Below are 24,259 nucleotides of genomic sequence, written 5' to 3'. Positions count from 1 at the left end.
GATTACAAAATTACTGACAAAACTGCAGAACAAGTTTAATTATCTTTATGAAAACGTGGACATTCAATCTTTTAATATTTTCACTCTCTAAACAAATACCGGTAAGATGACTCCAGTTAAACGATATTATCTAAAAACCCGTTCTCAAAAGCAGCAAATTTGAAAAATTAGAAGAAAAAATTGAATGAATTTAGCCAACTTTAACCAAAACAAACTTAAATTGATCTCAACCTAATCAAAAAGTACCATAACCTATATAAACTGGTTTCTACCAAAAAATACCACAAACAGTAAATATCTTGAAATTATCTTAAAATATCTTGAAAATAAATACAAAAACCAACAAGGATGCTCATTAATGTGCGTTCGCACATGACGTTCCGATCCAAGCCCATCTACACTTTTGACTTAATTGTTGCGTTGCAACACTAATTTTTTTTTATTAGACTTGCTTTAAACGCTTTAAAGACTTTAATGCTTTATGCTTAAGAAGAACTCAAGCTCAAAAGGAAACAAGTGTTGTTGATAAAATCAGATGAAATTATGATTTCTTAGTTCAAATCACGTGGTAACTTATTGTTGCGTTTGTTGAAGAAGTCATCTTGAATTGAAGTTTTGAAGCTCTCGCAATATGAAGGTCAAAAGGTTGTTAACCGCAACATAACCCGGCCTCCTTGAACGAGTTCAATTGAAAAGTAATATTGAAGTCACTTGAGACCTTTGACACAAGACATTTCACAGAAAATTTTTGACGAGGAAATTGTTTTCTGAAAATTGATTGTTGTTTGCCTTGTTGTCATCTTCGTCGTCGTAGTCGTCATCGTTGTCGTCTTTGTCGTTGTCGTCATCATCATGCTCGTGGTCATTATCAACATCATCATCATTGTTGTCGTCATTGTCGTTGATGTCATGCAGGTGAATGATTTACAATTAGCGTGACAGACTTCAAAATATTGCAAATATTGAATGCTGATGATATTGACTTGAATATTGATTGCTCATTGTCTAAGGAACGCTTATCTTCCGGTCTTGTTGTATTGAGTTGGGTTGTGCTGCTGACTTGTCAATCCTCATCCATTGAGTCATCCGCTGTCTTCCATTTGGGTAACTGAGATTCTGGTCTCTCCTTCTCCAATGGAACCAGTCTGCTTACTGGTCGTATGTAGAGTCCTGTTTGCGTTCTAACTTGGACTACTCGTACTATCTTGTCATTTCCGTCGAATGTTTTTGTAATCCTTGCCAGTGGCCATAGCATTGGAGGCGTGTTGTCTTCCTTGATGACAACAATGTCATTGACGGCGTGCTGTTGTTTATTATCCTGCCATTTTGGTCGATGTTGAAGTGTTGTCAAGTAGTCCGCGGACCACTTTTTCCAAAATTGTCTGACAATGTTGTTGATGCTTTTGAACCTTCGGTTTAGTGTCCGGTTGTCTTCTTGAGATGGCTCCGGCAAAGCTGTCAGTGGGCGTCCAATAAGAAAATGAGCGGGTGTTAATGCTGAGGGGTCATTGGCATCGCTAGAGGGGGCTGTAAGTGGGCGAGAATTGAGGATGGCCTCAATTTGAGTGATCAGGGTTGTGAAATTCTCAAAAGACATCTTTGTTGTCCCCACAGTCCTGTAAAAATGTCTCTTCATGGATTTTATTGCGGCTTCCCAGAGACCTCCAAAATGAGACGTCCGTGGAGGAATTGTCAACCAGTTTATCTGATGTTCTGTAGTGAAGGCATCTACCAGTTCCTTGAATTCTCTGTCCATTATTAATTTACGAAACTCAATTTCTCCCCGAGTTCCAATGAAAGTCCTTGAGTTGTCACTATAAATATTTTCGGGCAGTCCACGTCGTGCTGTAAAACGTTTTATGGCGTGCAGACAGTCCTCCTTGGTCAACGTTGTCACTGTTTCCATATGGACGGCCTTTGTGCTGAAACATACAAAAAGGGCAACATACGTTTTCTGCAATTTTCCGCTGCTGTCTTTTATGCTGAAAGGTTCACAGTAGTCCAAACCAGTGTGGGTGAAAGCAAAGGATGAAACAACACGTTCTGTTGGCAGATCTCCCATTTGAGGCTGAAGAATCCTGGCGTCGTGGCGAATGCAGGGCTTGCAGTTGTAAATAATTTTTTTTAACAGCTGATAGTCCTCCGGGTATCCAAATTGTTTGTCGAAGATAAAACAATGTTAACTGTGGGCCTCCATGTAAGTTCCTTGCATGAGCTTCCCGAATCAGGAGCACTGTGATTGGAGAATCTTTGGGAATAAGGATAGGAAACTTCTTGTCTATGTTGTATGGCGAATTTGCTAGTCGTCAGCCCACGCGAACAACTTTATTGTCTGGGTCGTAGAAGGGAGAAAGTTTGAAAAGTCGTCCTCTTTTTGGCAAAAGCTTTATTTTTCGTTTTGTGGTACTGTTGATCAATTCTTCTTCACATGTACCTACTTGTTGCTGCAAATCGTTGAATCTTGTTGCTTCATCTGAAATACCTAATTGAGCTGTACAAAGCTTACCTACCTACCTGAACCTTACCAATCTTGCCTACCTCAACCATACCACCCTTACCTACCTCAACCTTAGCAACCTTACTTACCTCACCTTGACCAACCTTACCTACCTTAACCTTACCCAACCTCAACCATACCTACCTCAACCTCACCAACTTTACCTACCTCAACCTTACCAAGGGGTTTATGACAATACACATTCTCCGGAATGTTGTTACCTTTCCCTTCTGTCATTGATGAAGATGATTGACTAACAATGGCATCAAACTCTTGCAAGTAAAGTTTTTGAATCAGGCTGTATATGGCAATCCGTCCAAAGTAAAGATCTGAAGAGCTGAGTTGAAGTGACTGAAATTCAGATGCTATTGCAGCTTCCGACTTTTTCTGTTGACATCTTTTTGATGATAGGTTCCTCTTCTGTGAGTAGCATTTGGTATCGGATTTTGTTGGATCTGTTCTGCTGGCAATGGTTTTCTGGCTTTGTTGTTTGGCCTTCTGAATGAATTTCTTGACATAACAAAAAATTCGAACCAGTTTTCCAAACGAGGATGTTCGATGAATTAGCTGAACTATTGAGTTGTTCTCCTGAGTAACAACCATTGTTGTTTGCTTCAGTGTTTCTCCTTGCACTTCGTTGTTCACTGCATGCTGATGTTCTTCAATTGATTCCGACTTCGGCCAATAATCTTCGCTTTTTTCTAGCCAGCTGGGTCCATTCCACCAAAGGCTGTGTTTGGCTAGGTTTGCGGCTGAGATTCCTCGTGATGCGCAATCGGCAGGATTCTCCTCCGTCGGCACGAAATTCCAATTGCTGGATGGAATGAGGTTCTGAATTTTTGCAACACGGTTGGCAACGAATGTCTTTCACTTTCTTGGAAAGTCTTGCAGCCAAGCCAGTGTTACCGTTGAATCTGTCCAAGCGTACACTTTTGGTGTCGGGAAACGTTGATCGTTCAAAGATGATGATATCGCTTCCACCAAATTTGCTCCAAGAAGTGCTGCACAAAGTTCCAACCGGGGAACGCACAAACTCCTTATTGGTGCAACTCTGGTCTTTGCTGTCAATATCCTTGTGTAAACTGTTCCGTCGAAAGATTGTCGTATATACACAACTGCGGCGTAGGCTGTAGTTGATGCATCACAGAAGACATGAAGTTCAATGTCCGATGATGCTGGCGAGATTGAAACTACCTTTCTGGGCAGAGTAATAGTTCCCAATTCCTTCAGTTGAACTCTGAGTCGACTGTACTGTTGCTGAAGGCATTTCGACAAAGCTTCGTCCCATCCAAGTCGGTCCATCCAAAGCAGTTGAACAAAAGATTTGAACTGAATTGTTGTAGGTGAAAGCCATCCCAACGGATCAAAGAGCCGTGTAACTTCTGACAGTATTTCGCGTTTTGTAGATGGTGTCTTTTCGTCTTGTTTTGCTGTGAGACTGAAGTGGTCTGGATTTGGGTTCCACTTGACGCCTAAAGTTTTTATACTGTAGTCGTCGCTTTTAATCGTCATCTCGTCGGTAGTTTCTCGAAAGTTTGCAGGTAGCCTTTCAACAAGTTCTGGGTTACTTGAAGTCTACTTGCGAATCTCAAACCCTGCCTTTGAAAGAACTGCTATGATTGAGTCCTGCAGTTTCATTGCACTTTCCAGATCGGGTGCTCCTGTCAACAAGTCGTCGACGTACATGTCTGTCGTGATTCCTAGCTGTACATTTTTGTCCGTAACATCTTCCGCTAAAACTTGTAATGGGCGAATAGAATGGAACGCTGATGATGCTATTCCGTACGTGACACGTGTCATCCTAAATGTCTTTATATCTGTTGAGTTCGGTTCCTTCCAAAGTAGTCGATGATAGTCCTTATCTTCGGTATCCAGTTGCACTTGTCTGTACATTTTTGCAATGTCTGCTGAAAGGGCTACAGGATACATACGGAAACGGATCAGGATGCTGAATAGATCTTTCTGGATCTTGGGTCCCTTCATCAGTCTATCGTTCAAAGAAATTCCACTGGTAGTTTTTGCTGAACCATCAAAGACTACACGCAGCTTCGTAGTTGTACTTGAGTCTTTGAACACACAGTGATGGCTGAGATAATAGCTTTTCTCTATTGGCAGTAGCATCTCCTTTGCTGGTACTTCCTCCATATGTCCTAGTTTAATGAACTCATTGATGAACTCGTTGTATCTTCTGTACAGATCAGGCAGTTTTTGAAGTCTATGAAGGAGACTTCTAAGTCTTCGTCGTGCTTGCTGCTGGGAATCACCCAGTTCTCCAATTTCGTTCTTAAACGGCAGTTTTACGATGAACCTTCCTTCAGGGCTTCTTCGTGTGGTTGACTTGAAGTGTTCTTCACGTCTTCTTTCTTCGTCGGTCAGATGTTTAGTTGCAGCCACTTCCTCGATTTCCCAAAAACGCTGCAAACTGTCTTCAAATAATGACACAAAGTAGGTTTGCAAACTGGAAGAATTGGAAGTTGGCACGTTTTCGCGTCCAATTACTAACCAGCCGAATACTGAGAGCCGATAAGTAACGGGGATGATTGGTTCTTTCAGTCTGTTGTTCCCAACCATCAAGTCCTTGTAGTGTCCAGCTCCAATGATTAGATCAACTTGGGCGGGCTTGTTAAAGTCGGGATCAGCCAACTGTAGTTCCCTTGCTGTCTCCCAATTGTCTGTGTTGATGTACCGAGAAGGTAAATCGTTTGTCATTTTCGTTAAAACTGACGCGTCAATGATAATTGGTGCTTTGTTTTTTGGTTGAAGGCAAAGGTCAACAAATCCGCGATTAGTTGAGACTTCATTTCCTCCGAGTCCAAAAACACGAGAATTGTTCCTCTTTCTCTTTAGCTGAAGTCTTTGTACTGCAGCTTCAGTTACAAGATTATTCTGAGATGCAGAGTCCAGAATTTCGCGCAGATATACTATTTCTCCTTAAACATTAACAGGAACAATTGCTGTCTGAAGAAAAATTTCCTTTGTCTTGTCTTCATGGGTGAGGGCTGCTGTTATCTTTTGATTGATAGTTATTTGTTCTGCATTACTGCTGGAGGCTCCAGATGAAACCTTTCTCCTGATCTCTTGCGTTGGCTTTGCGGCTGTTTCCAAACGAGTTGTTCAATTGATTTACTTGATGCGCATCTTCTCGATGCAACAACGTGTGATGCTTTCGTCCACATTGGCGGCACGAAGAACCATCGCAACTCTCTGCTCGGTGTCCTGGTCTTAGACAATTGAAACAAAGTCCTTTGACTTTGATCAGCTGGGCTCGCTCCTTGACACCTAAACCTTTGAACTTACCACATTTGAAAATTCTGTGTTCCTCTTCACAACATTCGCATTGCTGATTCGTTGTCGTAACATGAGTGTGAAGTTGTCTCAGTGGATGATTTTGTTGCGTATGCGTTCGTTTTTCGGTATTTGATGAACTGTTGCTTGGTGCTGCTGACTCCAACGCCTGAACACGTTCCTCCAGGAATGTCTTTAGTTCCTGATAGGTCTGTAGTTCTTTCCCCTTTGAAGAAAGCTCCCAGAACTTTCGTGTTTCGGTGGGCAGTTTTTCTGCAATCAAGTAGACAAAAAAGGGGTCCTGATGCTCAACTGGTTGTCTCACGTTCCGAAGAGAAAGTCTGTGCTCCTCCATTGTGTCGACAAGTTTTCGTAGTTCCCGTGTGTTTTCGTGTGAAACTGGTCGATAGAGAAGTTGTCGTCGGTGACTGTGATTGAAGTTAACATCTTCGAAGCTTCTCCCTTCACTGCTGACTTCAGGTACTGTAATCTCAAATTGTTTGTCAACTGATCGTTATCTATTACTGCTCCCTTGAAGCGATCATAAAAGGAGATCCAGTCCAAGTTGTTTCCGGAAAAACTGGGCAAGTCGAGCTTTGGTAGATTGATGTTCTGTATATTCCTCGAAATCGTGGTGCTTCCGGCTGCAAATGAGCTCTCTTGTGACGAGTGTTTTGTCTTTCGCTGAACAAACCGATGAACATAGTCGATGTTTTGGCATATCTTGTCATCATACTCCTCTGTCTCAACAATTTCATTGTCCAAGTTGTCAGGATCATCAAAAAGAGACTGAATCTTTTGGTTCTGCTCAGATAGGAAGACTTGCTTCTTCTTCAATAGTTCAACTATCTGCTGCAGTCGGATAAGGTCGTCTTCATTGATAAGTGTGAACGGTTTGTTCATTATGCCGTCTGCTTCATTGTAGAGTTTCGTTGCAACTCCTCTGTGAGCCCCACGCGACTTTCGAAGAAGTTCTAGATTTTCTGGCATGTTTCTGATATGCCGTTGTCTCACTGTTCCTTGCTTTGTTCTTGATGCTGTTCTTTAGTTGTATTCTTTGGCTGTATTCTTTGTCTTTATCTGTTGTTGTAAATCTTTTGTGGCTAAAAGCTCAGAAACAAGTTAAAACAGCGTGAAAGTTGTAAATATAGGGTTGTATCTATCCCCTCGCAAAAGTGCGGCCAATTTTTACGCGCGAACTTAGTCTTAGTACTTCAGGGGGCAAAATAAGCTAACAAAAACCGTGTTCTCGATGAGAACTAGAGAGAGAGAGAGAGATTGACTTCCCCTGAAGTTTTTCTAAAAAAATATGCAGAATCTTGAGTATACAGTTACCCCACTAGATATCCTCTACCGGGTCTCTTGGTTAGGTTAATCAACCTAGTAATACAAGTTAATCAACTTGAATAACATGTGGGGGAATGATGGTATCTAGTGGGGGGTCCGCTTTTCAATTTCCTTTTAAGTTTCCCCTTTTTAGGTTATCAACAAATTTTTGAGAGAGTGAATGCTTTGGGTGTTTAATGCTTCGACTATTTTATTCGTAACCTATTTTTCGGCGGACCATTAAATGTTGCGTTGCAACACTTATTTTTGTTGATTAGACTTGCTTTAAACGCTTTAAAGACTTAAATGCTTTATGCTTAAGAAGAACTCAAGCTCAAAAGGAAACAAGTGTTGTTGATAAAATCAGATGAAATTATGATTTCTTAGTTCAACTCACGTGGTAATTTATTGTTGCGTTTGTTGAAGAAGTCATCTTGAATTGAAGTTTTGAAGCTCTCGCAATATGAAGGTCAAAAGGTTGTTAACCACAACATTAATTGTCAACCAAATGACATAATAAAAAGGGATGTTTGAGTTTAAAAAAACGTTTAAAAACCTAACTACTTATTGAATTACATAAAACCTTGCCTCATTTCAGCGCTGACGAGATCTTTCATAAAAAACTACGAATAAAACAAACAACAAAAGAAGCAGAAACAAAAATTTCACGGCAAAGCTTAAGTATCTAAATGTGAACGCACCCAGTTACAACGTAAAAATGCAATTGTATAAAACCTTAACTGCACAAATTTACTTTGTCCATACTATACAGCAGATATCAATTTTCCTTAATGAGACTAGGGAACAAACTCGACAAAAGGAAATAATAAGGCGAAATTGAAAAATCAATCAACCTTTTTTAAACCAAATAAACTCTAAAGTCTTAAAAATCATTAGATTTTAACAAAATATTTGTTATTAAACTTACTAAACTTTCATTATGAGACCAATAGGATCTGTCGTTGGTTAGATTAAGCTATAGGAACGGACTACAGAAGCAGAAAACTCAAAAAATTAAACAATTTGCGAAAACACAAATTAGTGAAGCCATTAAAGTCATTGGCTATTATATGAAGACTATGCATTCTTCCTTGCACTTTCGTTCATTCGAATGCAACTAAAATTATACTGAAAGATTAAATAAGTACATTTGGGCCATATTTGAAAATCATTGGGATCTGTTATTACGCGAATGTGCTAAAAGAAGAGAAAAAGAAACACAAGTACACCACTAAAACTTTTATTTAAACGCATATTGTCCACAAACAAAACATCAGTTACGATAAGATATCACTGGACATTAAATTTTTTTGAATATAAAAAATTGAATTAGACCTCTCAGTGATGAGAATAAGCTACAAGTTGACGAAAAAAACAACAAAAACTGAAAAAGTTAAAAAAATTATTGAAAATGTATAATATCATAAACTTCGAGACTTCGCTATAAAAAGACTGGCTGGGGCACTCATTTAATTGATTACCTCTGGTAATTGAATACTCTATTACAAGCTTTTGAGATTGTTGAGCATTTTACGCCTACTAGATTAAAAAAAAATAGGCAAAAAACCGCTAATTAAAAAAAGGGGGAGAACAGTGTCAAGGCCATTGAAAAATAATCTTTCGGTGGTGAGTTTTCTATCATGCATTTTTTTTAATAACAAGAGAATTTTTTTTCAATATGACTTCAAAATATCAATAATTATGAACAAGTACATTAAAACCACGAAAATTCTGAGAAAACCATCAACTTCAGCGAAAGGCAATAAAAGCGCTCGATGGGAGCATAAGAGTTATACTTCGATGAGACGACAAAAAAATTTGTCATTGACGAGTCATCGATATAATAAGACATTACAATAAGTCATTGACTTAGAAAACAACAACAAATACAGGCAAAAACAAAAAATTCAGTAGAAAAGTCGAAGCCATTTAAACCAAAAACTTTTCAATGAAAATTTTTTCTATGATCCATTAAACATGCTTTTTAAGCCAAATGGAACTAACACTAAAAGGATAATGTGATGAGATTTCAGAAGAACCACCAACAAATCCGAAAATTTTAAAATGTCCAAAACATGTAAGAAAAATCGCGCATCGATGTTATCAAACCAATAGTTAAAAGATAAAGCCGCAAATTAGATAAGATTATTTTCATTGAAGCAGGAAAAAAGAATTCTGGTATTTATTGAGGCGTTCGTACAGTTCACGAAGATGAGCTTACGGTTGTTTAAGGTTCAAAAAATTTTTCGAAAAATTATTTTTAAAACCTTAACAGCCATTAAGTCAATATCTTTCACGAGAAGTCAACAAATACGCTCAGTCCTTACTCAATAGAAGGACAAAGATGTTTGTCATGCATTGGTAATCAATAATATATCACAATAAGTCTTATGACTATGGAACAAAAGCAGATTCAGAGAGCAAAATTTCATTAGAAAAGTGCGATAAGAGAGTGTTGCAGCCATTTAAACCAAATCCTTTAACTGAAAATTTTATCCTTTAATTGAAAATTTTGTCTATGCTCCATTTAACGTCTGCTCAAAACCATTGGCAGCTATCATTATTAGGATAATGTGATAAGATTTCAAGCGGAACCAAAAATGCAAAAATACTCAAACTTAAAAAAAAAATTTTTGAAATCTTGTGGCATCGAAGCCAAAAATTCAGGAGTTAGAAAAAAATTGTAATCGAAGTAATTTAGATTGCTGTAGAAAGAAAGGAAGGGGTTCCGGTCCTTACTGAGAATTTCCTACAAACCATGAAAATAAGTTTAGAATTGGTAAATTTTCAAAAAATTTTTTTTTGAAAAATGATTTTTAAAGTCTTAACGGACAATTAGTTCAATAGCTTTCAACAGAAGTCAATAAATACGCTCAGACTCGACTTGATAGAAGACGATAGATGTTTGTCATGCATGGGTAATCAATAAGATATCACAATAAGTCCTATGACTATGAAAACAACAACAAATACGGGCAAAAACCAAAAAATCAGTAGAAAAGAGCAAGAATGTGTCGAAGCAAATTGAACCATAAGCTTTTCTCTGAAAACTTTATCTATGATCCATCGAAAGTCTTCCTACACCAACGGGAGCTGAGCTATCCAAATTAGAATAATGTGATAAAAATTCAAAAGGATTCAAAGATACGAAAATAACCAAAAGTTTTGAAATTGGTTTTGAAATCTTGTGTCATCGAAATCATAAAACCAATAGTTAGAAGAAAAAACTGCTAAACAGATTAATTTTGGTCGCAGTAGAAAGGAAGGGAATACTGTCAGTACTGAGACTGACTTGCAGTTTACAAAAATAAGTTTATGACCGGTTAATTTTTTTAAAAATTTTTCGAAAAATTGTATATAAAAACTTAACAGTCATTAGCTGTCCAATCAAAACACTGAATAGCTTCACTAACGGTCACTAAGAAACCCAGCTCACTTTTAGTCAACGATTCTGTGCCATAGGGCTCCAAAAATTAAGTAAAACCTTAAACAGAAAGTCAAAATTTCATTAAAAATTACAAAAGCTTGCATCTGCTTGAAAACGTGTTTTTTGTTCATTAGGCGTCATTTTACTGAAAATCAGTTTTATTATTAACCAAACATTGATATGAAAAGTGACCAGTCCTTAGGTGATCTAAAAACATGAAGTTTTCTAAAAAAAAGCTCTCAAATAGAATTCGAATTTTTCTTTATAGTAAACTTCCCTATGAGACCAGAACTTGTCTTTTTATCACCTTTTTTGTATTAGGAATAGGAAACTGATTCCTTTTGGGGTGAAATGAAAATTTGAGTGAAACATTCCTAAAGAAAACCTCATAGTTTGAAGAAAAGTTACACTAAAAGTGAACGCAATCATACCAAATATGTCGTGTTCACACAAAATTTCAATTTTCAATAACTCCTCGAATAATACAAAATTAAAAAATTCTTTTTAATTTCGAATTCTAGGCTGGACGAGCTTTTTAATGATACCACTCACATTTCTCTACGTTGAATATATTGATCGGCTAAAATTGACTGAACAAAAAAAACCTATTTGAGTATATAGTTCCTTCCCCCACAAGTGGGGTCGGAACAAAAACTACTAAAGCTTCTAGCTCACTAAAATAGCCTCACAGTGAATATGAAAGTCCACCATATGATTTAAATGGTCAAAAATTAACTCAAGTGTACAGTTTCTTGTTAATATGGATAGGAAAATCACTATATCTAAAAAAGTTAAGTAAAACATAAAAAAACCGCTCAGAAAAAATTGCACTTGATCAATCACTATTTAAATTCTCTCTCTGCACACTCCAATTCATTCGGCCGATTGAGCTAACTTCTTATTTATCTCGTGTGCATTGAATTCTTGGGCGCATTGCATCCTGATTTAAATACACTCCAAAAAAAATTCTAGATCTGAAAAAGACGCACCAACAATACTGATCTTCAAGTAAAAAAAGACAACTCCCGCAATAAAATTCGGATTGTTATATTGAAATAAAGAAGCCCTGACAGAAACTTGTTACCGTGTTGAAATTTTTTTCCGATAATTTTTGTCATCTAATAACCAAATTAATCCTGTTTAAGATTCATACTGACAAAATTGACAATTATGTTTACATATGTTTGTCATTATAATAGGCAGCCTACAAATAACAGCTCTGCGCGTTTTGATGGATATTTTTTTTCTAAATTCTTGTTACCAAAATGCAGAAAAATGAATGTAAATTTGCAAAGTGTTTCTGCACCATCGTTTAAGATAAAAACGAATAGTAATTCGGAGTCAAATTTGGTTGTGACATCTTGATAGCTGCTCTAATGGGGTTGCAACATGAGTATTGCCTTTCAGGAAAGGTAATTTTGTAAGAAACAAGGATGCCCGTTAATGTGCGTTCGCACATGAAGTTCCGACCCGAGCTGATATCTACATTTTTGACTTAAATGTTTGAGTTTTAAAAAATCGTTGTACATCCAAACTACTAATTCAATTACATAATGCCATGCTTCATTACAGGGCTCACATGATCTGCCAATAAAAAGATTACGAAAAAAAAACAAATTAAGCAAAACTAAAAAATTAACGCCAAAACTCAATTTTTAAATGTAAATGCACCTGGTAAACAACGTCAAATTTCAATCAGATAGAACTTTGACTGCATAAATGTACTTTTATCTTAACTATACAGCAGATGGAACTTTTCCTCAATGAGTTTAGGTAACAAGTTGTAAATCTTTTGTGGCTAAAAGCTCAGAAACAAGTTAAAACAGCGTGAAAGTTGTAAATATAGGGTTGTATCTATCCCCCCGCAAAAGTGCGGCCTATTTTTACGCGCGAACTTAGTCTTAGTACTTCAGGGGGCAAAATAAGCTAACAAAAACCGTGTTCTCGATGAGAACTAGAGAGAGAGAGAGATTGACTTCCCCTGAAGTTTTTCTAAAAAAATATGCAGAATCTTGAGTATACAGTTACCCCACTAGATGTCCTCTACCGGGTCTCTTGGTTAGGTTAATCAACCTAGTAATACAAGTTAATCAACTTGAATAACATGTGGGGGAATGATGGTATCTAGTGGGGGGTCCGCTTTTCAATTTCCTTTTAAGTTTCCCCTTTTTAGGTTATCAACAAATTTTTGAGAGAGTGAATGCTTTGGGTGTTTAATGCTTCGACTATTTTATTCGTAACCTATTTTTCGGCGGACCATTAAATGTTGCGTTGCAACACTTATTTTTGTTGATTAGACTTGCTTTAAACGCTTTAAAGACTTAAATGCTTTATGCTTAAGAAGAACTCAAGCTCAAAAGGAAACAAGTGTTGTTGATAAAATCAGATGAAATTATGATTTCTTAGTTCAACTCACGTGGTAATTTATTGTTGCGTTTGTTGATGAAGTCATCTTGAATTGAAGTTTTGAAGCTCTCGCAATATGAAGGTCAAAAGGTTGTTAACCACAACATTAATTGTCAACCAAATGACATAATAAAAAGGGATGTTTGAGTTTAAAAAAACGTTTAAAAACCTAACTACTTATTGAATTACATAAAACCTTGCCTCATTTCAGCGCTGACGAGATCTTTCATAAAAAACTACGAATAAAACAAACAACAAAAGAAGCAGAAACAAAAATTTCACGGCAAAGCTTAAGTATCTAAATGTGAACGCACCCAGTTACAACGTAAAAATGCAATTGTATAAAACCTTAACTGCACAAATTTACTTTGTCCATACTATACAGCAGATATCAATTTTCCTTAATGAGACTAGGGAACAAACTCGACAAAAGGAAATAATAAGGCGAAATTGGAAAATCAATCATCAATCAACCTTTTTTAAACCAAATAAACTCTAAAGTCTTGAAAATCATTAGATTTTAACAAAATATTTGTTATTAAACTTACTAAACTTTCATTATGAGACCAATAGGATCTGTCGTTGGTTAGATTAAGCTATAGGAACGGACTACAGAAGCAGAAAACTCAAAAAATTAAACAATTTGCGAAAACACAAATTAGTGAAGCAATTAAAATCATTGGCTATTATATGAAGACTATGCATTCTTCCTTGCACTTTCGTTCATTCGAATGCAACTAAAATTATACTGAAAGATTAAATAAGTACATTTGGGCCATATTTGAAAATCATTGGGATCTGTTATTACGCGAATGTGCTAAAAGAAGAGAAAAAGAAACACAAGTACACCACTAAAACTTTTATTTAAACGCATATTGTCCACAAACAAAACATCAGTTACGATAAGATATCACTGGACATTAAATTTTTTTGAATATAAAAAATTGAATTAGACCTCTCAGTGATGAGAATAAGCTACAAGTTGACGAAAAAAACAACAAAAACTGAAAAAGTTAAAAAAATTATTGAAAATGTATAATATCATAAACTTCGAGACTTCGCTATAAAAAGACTGGCTGGGGCACTCAGTTAATTGATTACCTCTGGTAATTGAATACTCAATTACAAGCTTTTGAGATTGTTGAGCATTTTACGCCTACTAGATTAAAAAAAAATAGGCAAAAAACCGCTAATTAAAAAAAGGGGGAGAACAGTGTCAAGGCCATTGAAAAATAATCTTTCGGTGGTGAGTTTTCTATCATGCATTTTTTTTAATAACAAGAGAATTTTTTTTCAATATGACTTCAAAATATCAATAATTATGAACAAGTACATTAAAACCACGAAAATTCTGAGAAAACCATCAACTTCAGCGAAAGGCAATAAAAGCGCTCGATGGGAGCATAAGAGTTATACTTCGATGAGACGACAAAAAAATTTGTCATTGACGAGTCATCGATATAATAAGACATTACAATAAGTCATTGACTTAGAAAACAACAACAAATACAGGCAAAAACAAAAAATTCAGTAGAAAAGTCGAAGCCATTTAAACCAAAAACTTTTCAATGAAAATTTTTTCTATGATCCATTAAACATGCTTTTTAAGCCAAATGGAACTAACACTAAAAGGATAATGTGATGAGATTTCAGAAGAACCACCAACAAATCCAAAAATTTTAAAATGTCCAAAACATGTAAGAAAAATCGCGCATCGATGTTATCAAACCAATAGTTAAAAGATAAAGCCGCAAATTAGATAAGATTATTTTCATTGAAGCAGGAAAAAAGAATTCTGGTATTTATTGAGGCGTTCGTACAGTTCACGAAGATGAGCTTACGGTTGTTTAAGGTTCAAAAAATTTTTCGAAAAATTATTTTTAAAACCTTAACAGCCATTAAGTCAATATCTTTCACGAGAAGTCAACAAATACGCTCAGTCATTACTCAATAGAAGGACAAAGATGTTTGTCATGCATTGGTAATCAGTAATATATCACAATAAGTCTTATGACTATGGAACAAAAGCAGATTCAGAGAGCAAAATTTCATTAGAAAAGTGCGATAAGAGAGTGTTGCAGCCATTTAAACCAAATCCTTTAACTGAAAATTTTATCCTTTAATTGAAAATTTTGTCTATGCTCCATTTAACGTCTGCTCAAAACCAATGGCAGCTATCATTATTAGGATAATGTGATAAGATTTCAAGCGGAACCAAAAATGCAAAAATACTCAAACAAATTTTTGAAATCTTGTGGCATCGAAGCCAAAAATTCAGGAGTTAGAAAAAAATTGTTAGAAACAAGGATGCCCGTTAATGTGCGTTCGCACATGAAGTTCCGACCCGAGCTGATATCTACATTTTTGACTTAAATGTTTGAGTTTTAAAAAATCGTTGTACATCCAAACTACTAATTGAATTACATAATGCCATGCTTCATTACAGGGCTCACATGATCTGCCAATAAAAAGATTACGAAAAAAAAACAAATTAAGCAAAACTAAAAAATTAACGCCAAAACTCAATTTTTAAATGTAAATGCACCTGGTAAACAACGTCAAATTTCAATCAGATAGAACTTTGACTGCATAAATGTACTTTTATCTTAACTATACAGCAGATGGAACTTTTCCTCAATGAGTTTAGGTAACAAGTTGTAAATCTTTTGTGGCTAAAAGCTCAGAAACAAGTTAAAACAGCGTGAAAGTTGTAAATATAGGGTTGTATCTATCCCCCCGCAAAAGTGCGGCCTATTTTTACGCGCGAACTTAGTCTTAGTACTTCAGGGGGCAAAATAAGCTAACAAAAACCGTGTTCTCGATGAGAACTAGAGAGAGAGAGAGATTGACTTCCCCTGAAGTTTTTCTAATAAAATATGCAGAATCTTGAGTATACAGTTACCCCACTAGATGTCCTCTACCGGGTCTCTTGGTTAGGTTAATCAACCTAGTAATACAAGTTAATCAACTTGAATAACATGTGGGGGAATGATGGTATCTAGTGGGGGGTCCGCTTTTCAATTTCCTTTTAAGTTTCCCCTTTTTAGGTTATCAACAAATTTTTGAGAGAGTGAATGCTTTGGGTGTTTAATGCTTCGACTATTTTATTCGTAACCTATTTTTCGGCGGACCATTAAATGTTGCGTTGCAACACTTATTTTTGTTGATTAGACTTGCTTTAAACGCTTTAAAGACTTAAATGCTTTATGCTTAAGAAGAACTCAAGCTCAAAAGGAAACAAGTGTTGTTGATAAAATCAGATGAAATTATGATTTCTTAGTTCAACTCACGTGGTAATTTATTGTTGCGTTTGTTGATGAAGTCATCTTGAATTGAAGTTTTGAAGCTCTCGCAATATGAAGGTCAAAAGGTTGTTAACCACAACATTAATTGTCAACCAAATGACATAATAAAAAGGGATGTTTGAGTTTAAAAAAACGTTTAAAAACCTAACTACTTATTGAATTACATAAAACCTTGCCTCATTTCAGCGCTGACGAGATCTTTCATAAAAAACTACGAATAAAACAAACAACAAAAGAAGCAGAAACAAAAATTTCACGGCAAAGCTTAAGTATCTAAATGTGAACGCACCCAGTTACAACGTAAAAATGCAATTGTATAAAACCTTAACTGCACAAATTTACTTTGTCCATACTATACAGCAGATATCAATTTTCCTTAATGAGACTAGGGAACAAACTCGACAAAAGGAAATAATAAGGCGAAATTGGAAAATCAATCAACCTTTTTTAAACCAAATAAACTCTAAAGTCTTGAAAATCATTAGATTTTAACAAAATATTTGTTATTAAACTTACTAAACTTTCATTATGAGACCAATAGGATCTGTCGTTGGTTAGATTAAGCTATAGGAACGGACTACAGAAGCAGAAAACTCAAAAAATTAAACAATTTGCGAAAACACAAATTAGTGAAGCAATTAAAATCATTGGCTATTATATGAAGACTATGCATTCTTCCTTGCACTTTCGTTCATTCGAATGCAACTAAAATTATACTGAAAGATTAAATAAGTACATTTGGGCCATATTTGAAAATCATTGGGATCTGTTATAACGCGAATGTGCTAAAAGAAGAGAAAAAGAAACACAAGTACACCACTAAAACTTTTATTTAAACGCATATTGTCCACAAACAAAACATCAGTTACGATAAGATATCACTGGACATTAAATTTTTTTGAATATAAAAAATTGAATTAGACCTCTCAGTGATGAGAATAAGCTACAAGTTGACGAAAAAAACAACAAAAACTGAAAAAGTTAAAAAAATTATTGAAAATGTATAATATCATAAACTTCGAGACTTCGCTATAAAAAGACTGGCTGGGGCACTCAGTTAATTGATTACCTCTGGTAATTGAATACTCAATTACAAGCTTTTGAGATTGTTGAGCATTTTACGCCTACTAGATTAAAAAAAAATAGGCAAAAAACCGCTAATTAAAAAAAGGGGGAGAACAGTGTCAAGGCCATTGAAAAATAATCTTTCGGTGGTGAGTTTTCTATCATGCATTTTTTTTAATAACAAGAGAATTTTTTTTCAATATGACTTCAAAATATCAATAATTATGAACAAGTACATTAAAACCACGAAAATTCTGAGAAAACCATCAACTTCAGCGAAAGGCAATAAAAGCGCTCGATGGGAGCATAAGAGTTATACTTCGATGAGACGACAAAAAAATTTGTCATTGACGAGTCATCGATATAATAAGACATTACAATAAGTCATTGACTTAGAAAACAACAACAAATACAGGCAAAAACAAAAAATTCAGTAGAAAAGTCGAAGCCATTTAAACCAAAAACTTTTCAATGAAAATTTTTTCTATGATCCATTAAACATGCTTTTTAAGCCAAATGGAACTAACACTAAAAGGATAATGTGATGAGATTTCAGAAGAACCACCAACAAATCCAAAAATTTTAAAATGTCCAAAACATGTAAGAAAAATCGCGCATCGATGTTATCAAACCAATAGTTAAAAGATAAAGCCGCAAATTAGATAAGATTATTTTCATTGAAGCAGGAAAAAAGAATTCTGGTATTTATTGAGGCGTTCGTACAGTTCACGAAGATGAGCTTACGGTTGTTTAAGGTTCAAAAAATTTTTCGAAAAATTATTTTTAAAACCTTAACAGCCATTAAGTCAATATCTTTCACGAGAAGTCAACAAATACGCTCAGTCATTACTCAATAGAAGGACAAAGATGTTTGTCATGCATTGGTAATCAATAATATATCACAATAAGTCTTATGACTATGGAACAAAAGCAGATTCAGAGAGCAAAATTTCATTAGAAAAGTGCGATAAGAGAGTGTTGCAGCCATTTAAACCAAATCCTTTAACTGAAAATTTTATCCTTTAATTGAAAATTTTGTCTATGCTCCATTTAACGTCTGCTCAAAACCAATGGCAGCTATCATTATTAGGATAATGTGATAAGATTTCAAGCGGAACCAAAAATGCAAAAATACTCAAACAAATTTTTGAAATCTTGTGGCATCGAAGCCAAAAATTCAGGAGTTAGAAAAAAATTGTAATCGAAGTAATTTAGATTGCTGTAGAAAGAAAGGAAGGGGTTCTGGTCTTTACTGAGAATTTCCTACAAACCATGAAAATAAGTTTAGAATTGGTAAATTTTCAAAAAATTTTTTTTTGAAAAATGATTTTTAAAGTCTTAACGGACAATTAGTTCAATAGCTTTCAACAGAAGTCAATAAATACGCTCAGACTCGACTTGATAGAAGACGATAGATGTTTGTCATGCATGGGTAATCAATAAGATATCACAATAAGTCCTATGACTATGAAAACAACAACAAATACGGGCAAAAACCAAAAAATCAGTAGAAAAGAGCAAGAATGTGTCGAAGCAAATTGAACCATAAGCTTTTCTCTGAAAACTTTATCTATGATCCATCGAAAGTCTTCCTACACCAACGGGAGCTGAGCTATCCAAATTAGAATAATGTGATAAAAATTCAAAAGGATTCAAAGATACGAAAATAACCAAAAGTTTTGAAATTGGTTTTGAAATCTTGTGTCATCGAAATCATAAAACCAATAGTTAGAAGAAAAAACTGCTAAACAGATTAATTTTGGTCGCAGTAGAAAGGAAAGGAATACTGTCAGTACTGAGACTGACTTGCAGTTTACAAAAATAAGTTTATGACCGGTTAATTTTTTAAAAAAATTTTTGAAAAATTGTATATAAAAACTTAACAGTCATTAGCTGTCCAATCAAAACACTGAATAGCTTCACTAACGGTCACTAAGAAACCCACCTCACTTTTAGTCAACGATTCTGTGACATAGGGCTCCAAAAATTAAGTAAAACCTTAAACAGAAAGTCAAAATTTCATTAAAAATTACAAAAGCTTGCATCTGCTTGAAAACGTGTTTTTTGTTCATTAGGCGTCATTTTACTGAAAATCAGTTTTATTATTAACCAAACATTGATATGAAAAGTGACCAGTCCTTAGGTGATCTAAAAACATGAAGTTTTCTAAAAAAAAGCTCTCAAATAGAATTCGAATTTTTCTTTATAGTAAACTTCCCTATGAGACCAGAACTTGTCTTTTTATCACCTTTTTTGTATTAGGAATAGGAAACTGATTCCTTTTGGGGTGAAATGAAAATTTGAGTGAAACATTCCTAAAGAAAACCTCATAGTTTGAAGAAAAGTTACACTAAAAGTGAACGCAATCATACCAAATATGTCGTGTTCACACAAAATTTCAATTTTCAATAACTCCTCGAATAATACAAAATTAAAAAATTCTTTTTAATTTCGAATTCTAGGCTGGACGAGCTTTTTAATGATACCACTCACATTTCTCTACGTTGAATATATTGATCGGCTAAAATTGACTGAACAAAAAAAACCTATTTGAGTATATAGTTCCTTCCCCCACAAGTGGGGTCGGAACAAAAACTACTAAAGCTTCTAACTCACTAAAATAGCCTCACAGTGAATATGAAAGTCCACCATATGATTTAAATGGTCAAAAATTAACTCAAGTGTACAGTTTCTTGTTAATATGGATAGGAAAATCACTATATCTAAAAAAGTTAAGTAAAACATAAAAAAACCGCTCAGAAAAAATTGCACTTGATCAATCACTATTTAAATTCTCTCTCTGCACACTCCAATTCATTCGGCCGATTGAGCTAACTTCTTATTTATCTCGTGTGCATTGAATTCTTGGGCGCATTGCATCCTGATTTAAATGCACTCCAAAAAAATTCTAGATCTGAAAAAGACGCACCAACAATACTGATCTTCAAGTAAAAAAAGACAACTCCCGCAATAAAATTCGGATTGTTATATTGAAATAAAGAAGCCCTGACAGAAACTTGTTACCGTGTTGAAATTTTTTTCCGATAATTTTTGTCATCTAATAACCAAATTAATCCTGTTTAAGATTCATACTGACAAAATTGACAATTATGTTTACATATGTTTGTCATTATAATAGGCAGCCTACAAATAACAGCTCTGCGCGTTTTGATGGATATTTTTTTTCTAAATTCTTGTTACCAAAATGCAGAAAAATGAATGTAAATTTGCAAAGTGTTTCTGCACCATCGTTTAAGATAAAAACGAATAGTAATTCGGAGTCAAATTTGGTTGTGACATCTTGATAGCTGCTCTAATGGGGTTGCAACATGAGTATTGCCTTTCAGGAAAGGTAATTTTGTAAGAAACAAGGATGCCCGTTAATGTGCGTTCGCACATGAAGTTCCGACCCGAGCTGATATCTACATTTTTGACTTAAATGTTTGAGTTTTAAAAAATCGTTGTACATCCAAACTACTAATTGAATTACATAATGCCATGCTTCATTACAGGGCTCACATGATCTGCCAATAAAAAGATTACGAAAAAAAAACAAATTAAGCAAAACTAAAAAATTAACGCCAAAACTCAATTTTTAAATGTAAATGCACCTGGTAAACAACGTCAAATTTCAATCAGATAGAACTTTGACTGCATAAATGTACTTTTATCTTAACTATACAGCAGATGGAACTTTTCCTTAATGAGTTTAGGTAACAAGTTAAAAGAAAAAATTAACAAGGCGAAATTCAAAAATCTATCAACATTTTTTAAATCAAATAATTTCAAACGTCTTCTGAAACATCATTAGATCTTAACAAAAATAATTCTCGATAAATTTACTTAAAAGTCATTAAGAAACTGATCGGACCTGTTTTTTGTTAGTCTAAGCCATAGAAACGGACTAAAGATGCAGAAAAGTTCAAGAATTTACGAAAAAAATCTGCGAAAACACAAAGTTTTGAAGCCATTAAAGTCATTAGCTATTATCTAAAAAGTGTTTTTTTAGTCAACTGTTATCTATACTTATTGAGCTAAAGTGATGCTGAACAATTGAATAATTTCACTTTAGCCTCAATTGAAAATAACTGGGCTCTGTTATTACGCGAATGTAGTAAATGAAGAGGGAAAAAACATAAATATTGACCACCAAAAAACATTTACGAAAACGCATATTGTCCCACAAACAAAACATCAGTTACAACATATTATCAATACAGATTTTAGTTTTGGAGATACAAGGAGTTGGATGAAAATAAGTTACAAGTTGGGGAAACGAACAACAAAAACTATAGAAAAAAATTATACAAATATAAAACAACGAAAAAAGAATACGGATGATAACGAATGGTATCATAAACTTTAACAATATCCGCTATGAACTGAATGCGAAGAGTAATACCATTCATACAATCCTCAGTTAGAAGCTTATGAGACCTCTCAGTTTTTTACGACAGCATTGGATAAAAAAAACAGCAAAAACACCAAATTCTTAATAAAATGAGACAAAAGTGTCGAAGCCATTAAAAGAGTAACTTTTTAGGACAAACCTTTCTGTTGTCAATGATTTTTGTAGCAACAATGTGATTCTTCTATATCGAATTATAAGACGTCAAAAAGTCAACAAATATGAACAAATATTTTAAAACCTGAAATCCTTGTGGAAACCCGTATTATCAGCGACATTAAATTCAATAGCTTTCAACGGAAGTGAAGAAATTACGCTACATTATGTCTCAATGGGAATTAAAATTTGTTTGTCTGTGACAAGTCATCAATATGACATCAGAATAAGTCTTATGACTATGAAAACAATAACTAATACAGGTAAAAACAGAAATTTCGTAAGAAAAGTGCAAGAAGAAAGTGTCGAAGCCTTTTAATTCACAATTTTTTCTCTGAAAACCTTATCTGTTATCCTTTTAATTTTTTGTTTGAGCCAATGCGAATTATCAATTTTAGGATAATGTGATAAGATTCCAGAAGGAAAAAAATATGAAGAAGTTAAGCAAAAATTTAAAAAATATTTATAAAAACTCGTCGCATCGAATTCATAAAACCATTATTTGAAGATAAAACAGCTAACCAGATTAATTTTGATTGCAGTAAAACAGAAAGGAGTCCTGGCATTGCTGACACTGACCTAGAGTTCGCAAAAATAAGATTAAGATCTGCTAATTTAAAAAAAAGTTTTCGGAAAGTTATTTTTAAAGTCTTAACAGCCACTAGATGTCCACTCAAAGCACTAGATTGGTCCACTTAGTGCTCAATAAAAAGACTATTGTACTTTTAGTCAACCGTATGTTTGCATAGGGCTTCTACAAATCAGAAAAGATCTCAAAAGAAAATCAAATTTCATTTCTGAACGAAACTTCATTTCAAATTACGAGCACTCACAGTCGAAGCCAACAAAAACGAGCAATTCTTTGAAAGCTAATCTGCTTATTGGGCATCATTAGACTGTAAATGAGGTTTGTTATTAACAGAATTTCGATATGAAAGGTGACTATTCTCTAAGTTACTTAAAAAACAAAAAAAATATAAAAGTTTTTCTAAAAAAAACAGCTCTCAAATGGATTTCAAATTTTTCTGATATTAAATTTCCCTATGAGACCAGAATTAGTCTTTTTAATCGCATTTTGTCAATTAGGATTACCAAATTGATGCATTTTGTTGCGTGAAACGTAATTTTGAATTCACATTTTGATAGAAAAAATGTTAAGTCGAACAAAAATTACGCTAAAAGTGATCAAAGTGAACCAAATATCCCGTGTTCACATGAAATTTTAAACCTCAAAAATTCCTTGAAAAAAAACACAAAATTCAAAAAAAATCGTTTAAATGTCGAATTCTACGCTGGACGAGCTTTTTAATGACACCACTCAAATTTCTCTGCGATGAATATATCGATCGGCCAAAATTTTCTGAACGCAAAAAAAACCATTTGAGTATATAGTTCCTCCCCCCACAAAAACAGAAAGCTGTCCTACTATCTGTATAATATTATCTTAACCAAAAGTTTACTAAACGAAGTCGAGAAGCGTCGCGTCACCAGGAAATAATGGCAAATAAAAATGCCTAAATTTTATTAATAAATTTCATGATTACATCTTTTGCAAGTGATTTTTTAAAACCGAAACCTTGCTTTTGAACACCAGATTTTTATTTTCTAATTTTTTTCCGACTGTTATGTTCTGTTTTTAAATTATTTCAAAAATTGCAAAATGTGAGCGTTTAGGAACCTTTTATCAGTGGGAAGGATTCAGTTGAGACATGGTGATGTAACATTTTCCCCATAAAATCGAGTAATTAATTTGTGTGTGCATTTCAGCTCCTGATTTGACAATTTTCCCGTCATTCGTATTCCGTATCTACATGCCAAATCTACCTCCTCCGTCTCCAAAACTGTTTGATGTCAACGTGAACACTTCTGTCTTTGACGAGTTCATGCGGTGCAGTTACCTCATACACCTGTCAGGACCCTGGTCGAAAAATTCAGCTGTTGATGGCAACCCGAGACACGATATATACTCTTATTTGGGGCCCAAAATTTGCCCAACTTCCTTCTCTCATTTAAACGTGTTTTAATTTTTTCTCTAATAGTTATTTTCAATTTCTGATTTTAGATGGAAACCATCCAACAACCGATTGTTGTACCATTTGTTGCGATCAAATGTTGGCCACTTCTTAATTCAACAAAACCATGCCAAAATGAGATTAAGGACATTCAAAAGAACGTTCAAACAACAGTAGCAGAAAATGTTAACAAAAGCCTTTCAGTTAGAAAACCAATGAAACTTTCATTGGTTTTCTAACTGAAAGGCTTTTGTTAACATTTTCTGCTACTGTTGTTTGAACGTTCTTTTGAATGTCCTTAATCTCATTTCGGCATGGTTTTGTTAAATTAAGAAGTGGCCAACATTTGATCGCATGCCATTTGGCTATTTA

General features: G+C 34.6%; 1 protein-coding gene across 1 annotated transcript in view; it reads left to right on the top strand.

Annotated features, from left to right (window-relative positions):
* The window catches only part of LOC142348594 (lactosylceramide 4-alpha-galactosyltransferase-like), a 29,030-nt gene extending 5,032 nt beyond the window's left edge, over positions 1–23,998 (top strand). Inside the window, exon 3 of the mRNA XM_075399988.1 lies at positions 23,643–23,998. Within this exon, the coding sequence (XP_075256103.1) occupies positions 23,643–23,899 (257 nt within the window). The 3' untranslated portion in view covers positions 23,900–23,998. The remainder of the gene's footprint in view (positions 1–23,642) is intronic.
* Positions 23,999–24,259: the final 261 nt, after the last annotated feature.

This window comes from Convolutriloba macropyga, chromosome 10 (genome assembly GCF_964194025.1).
Source record: "Convolutriloba macropyga chromosome 10, txConMacr16.3, whole genome shotgun sequence".
Classification (NCBI taxonomy): Eukaryota; Metazoa; Xenacoelomorpha; order Acoela; family Convolutidae; genus Convolutriloba; species Convolutriloba macropyga.
This window is presented reverse-complemented; position numbering and strand designations above follow the sequence as displayed.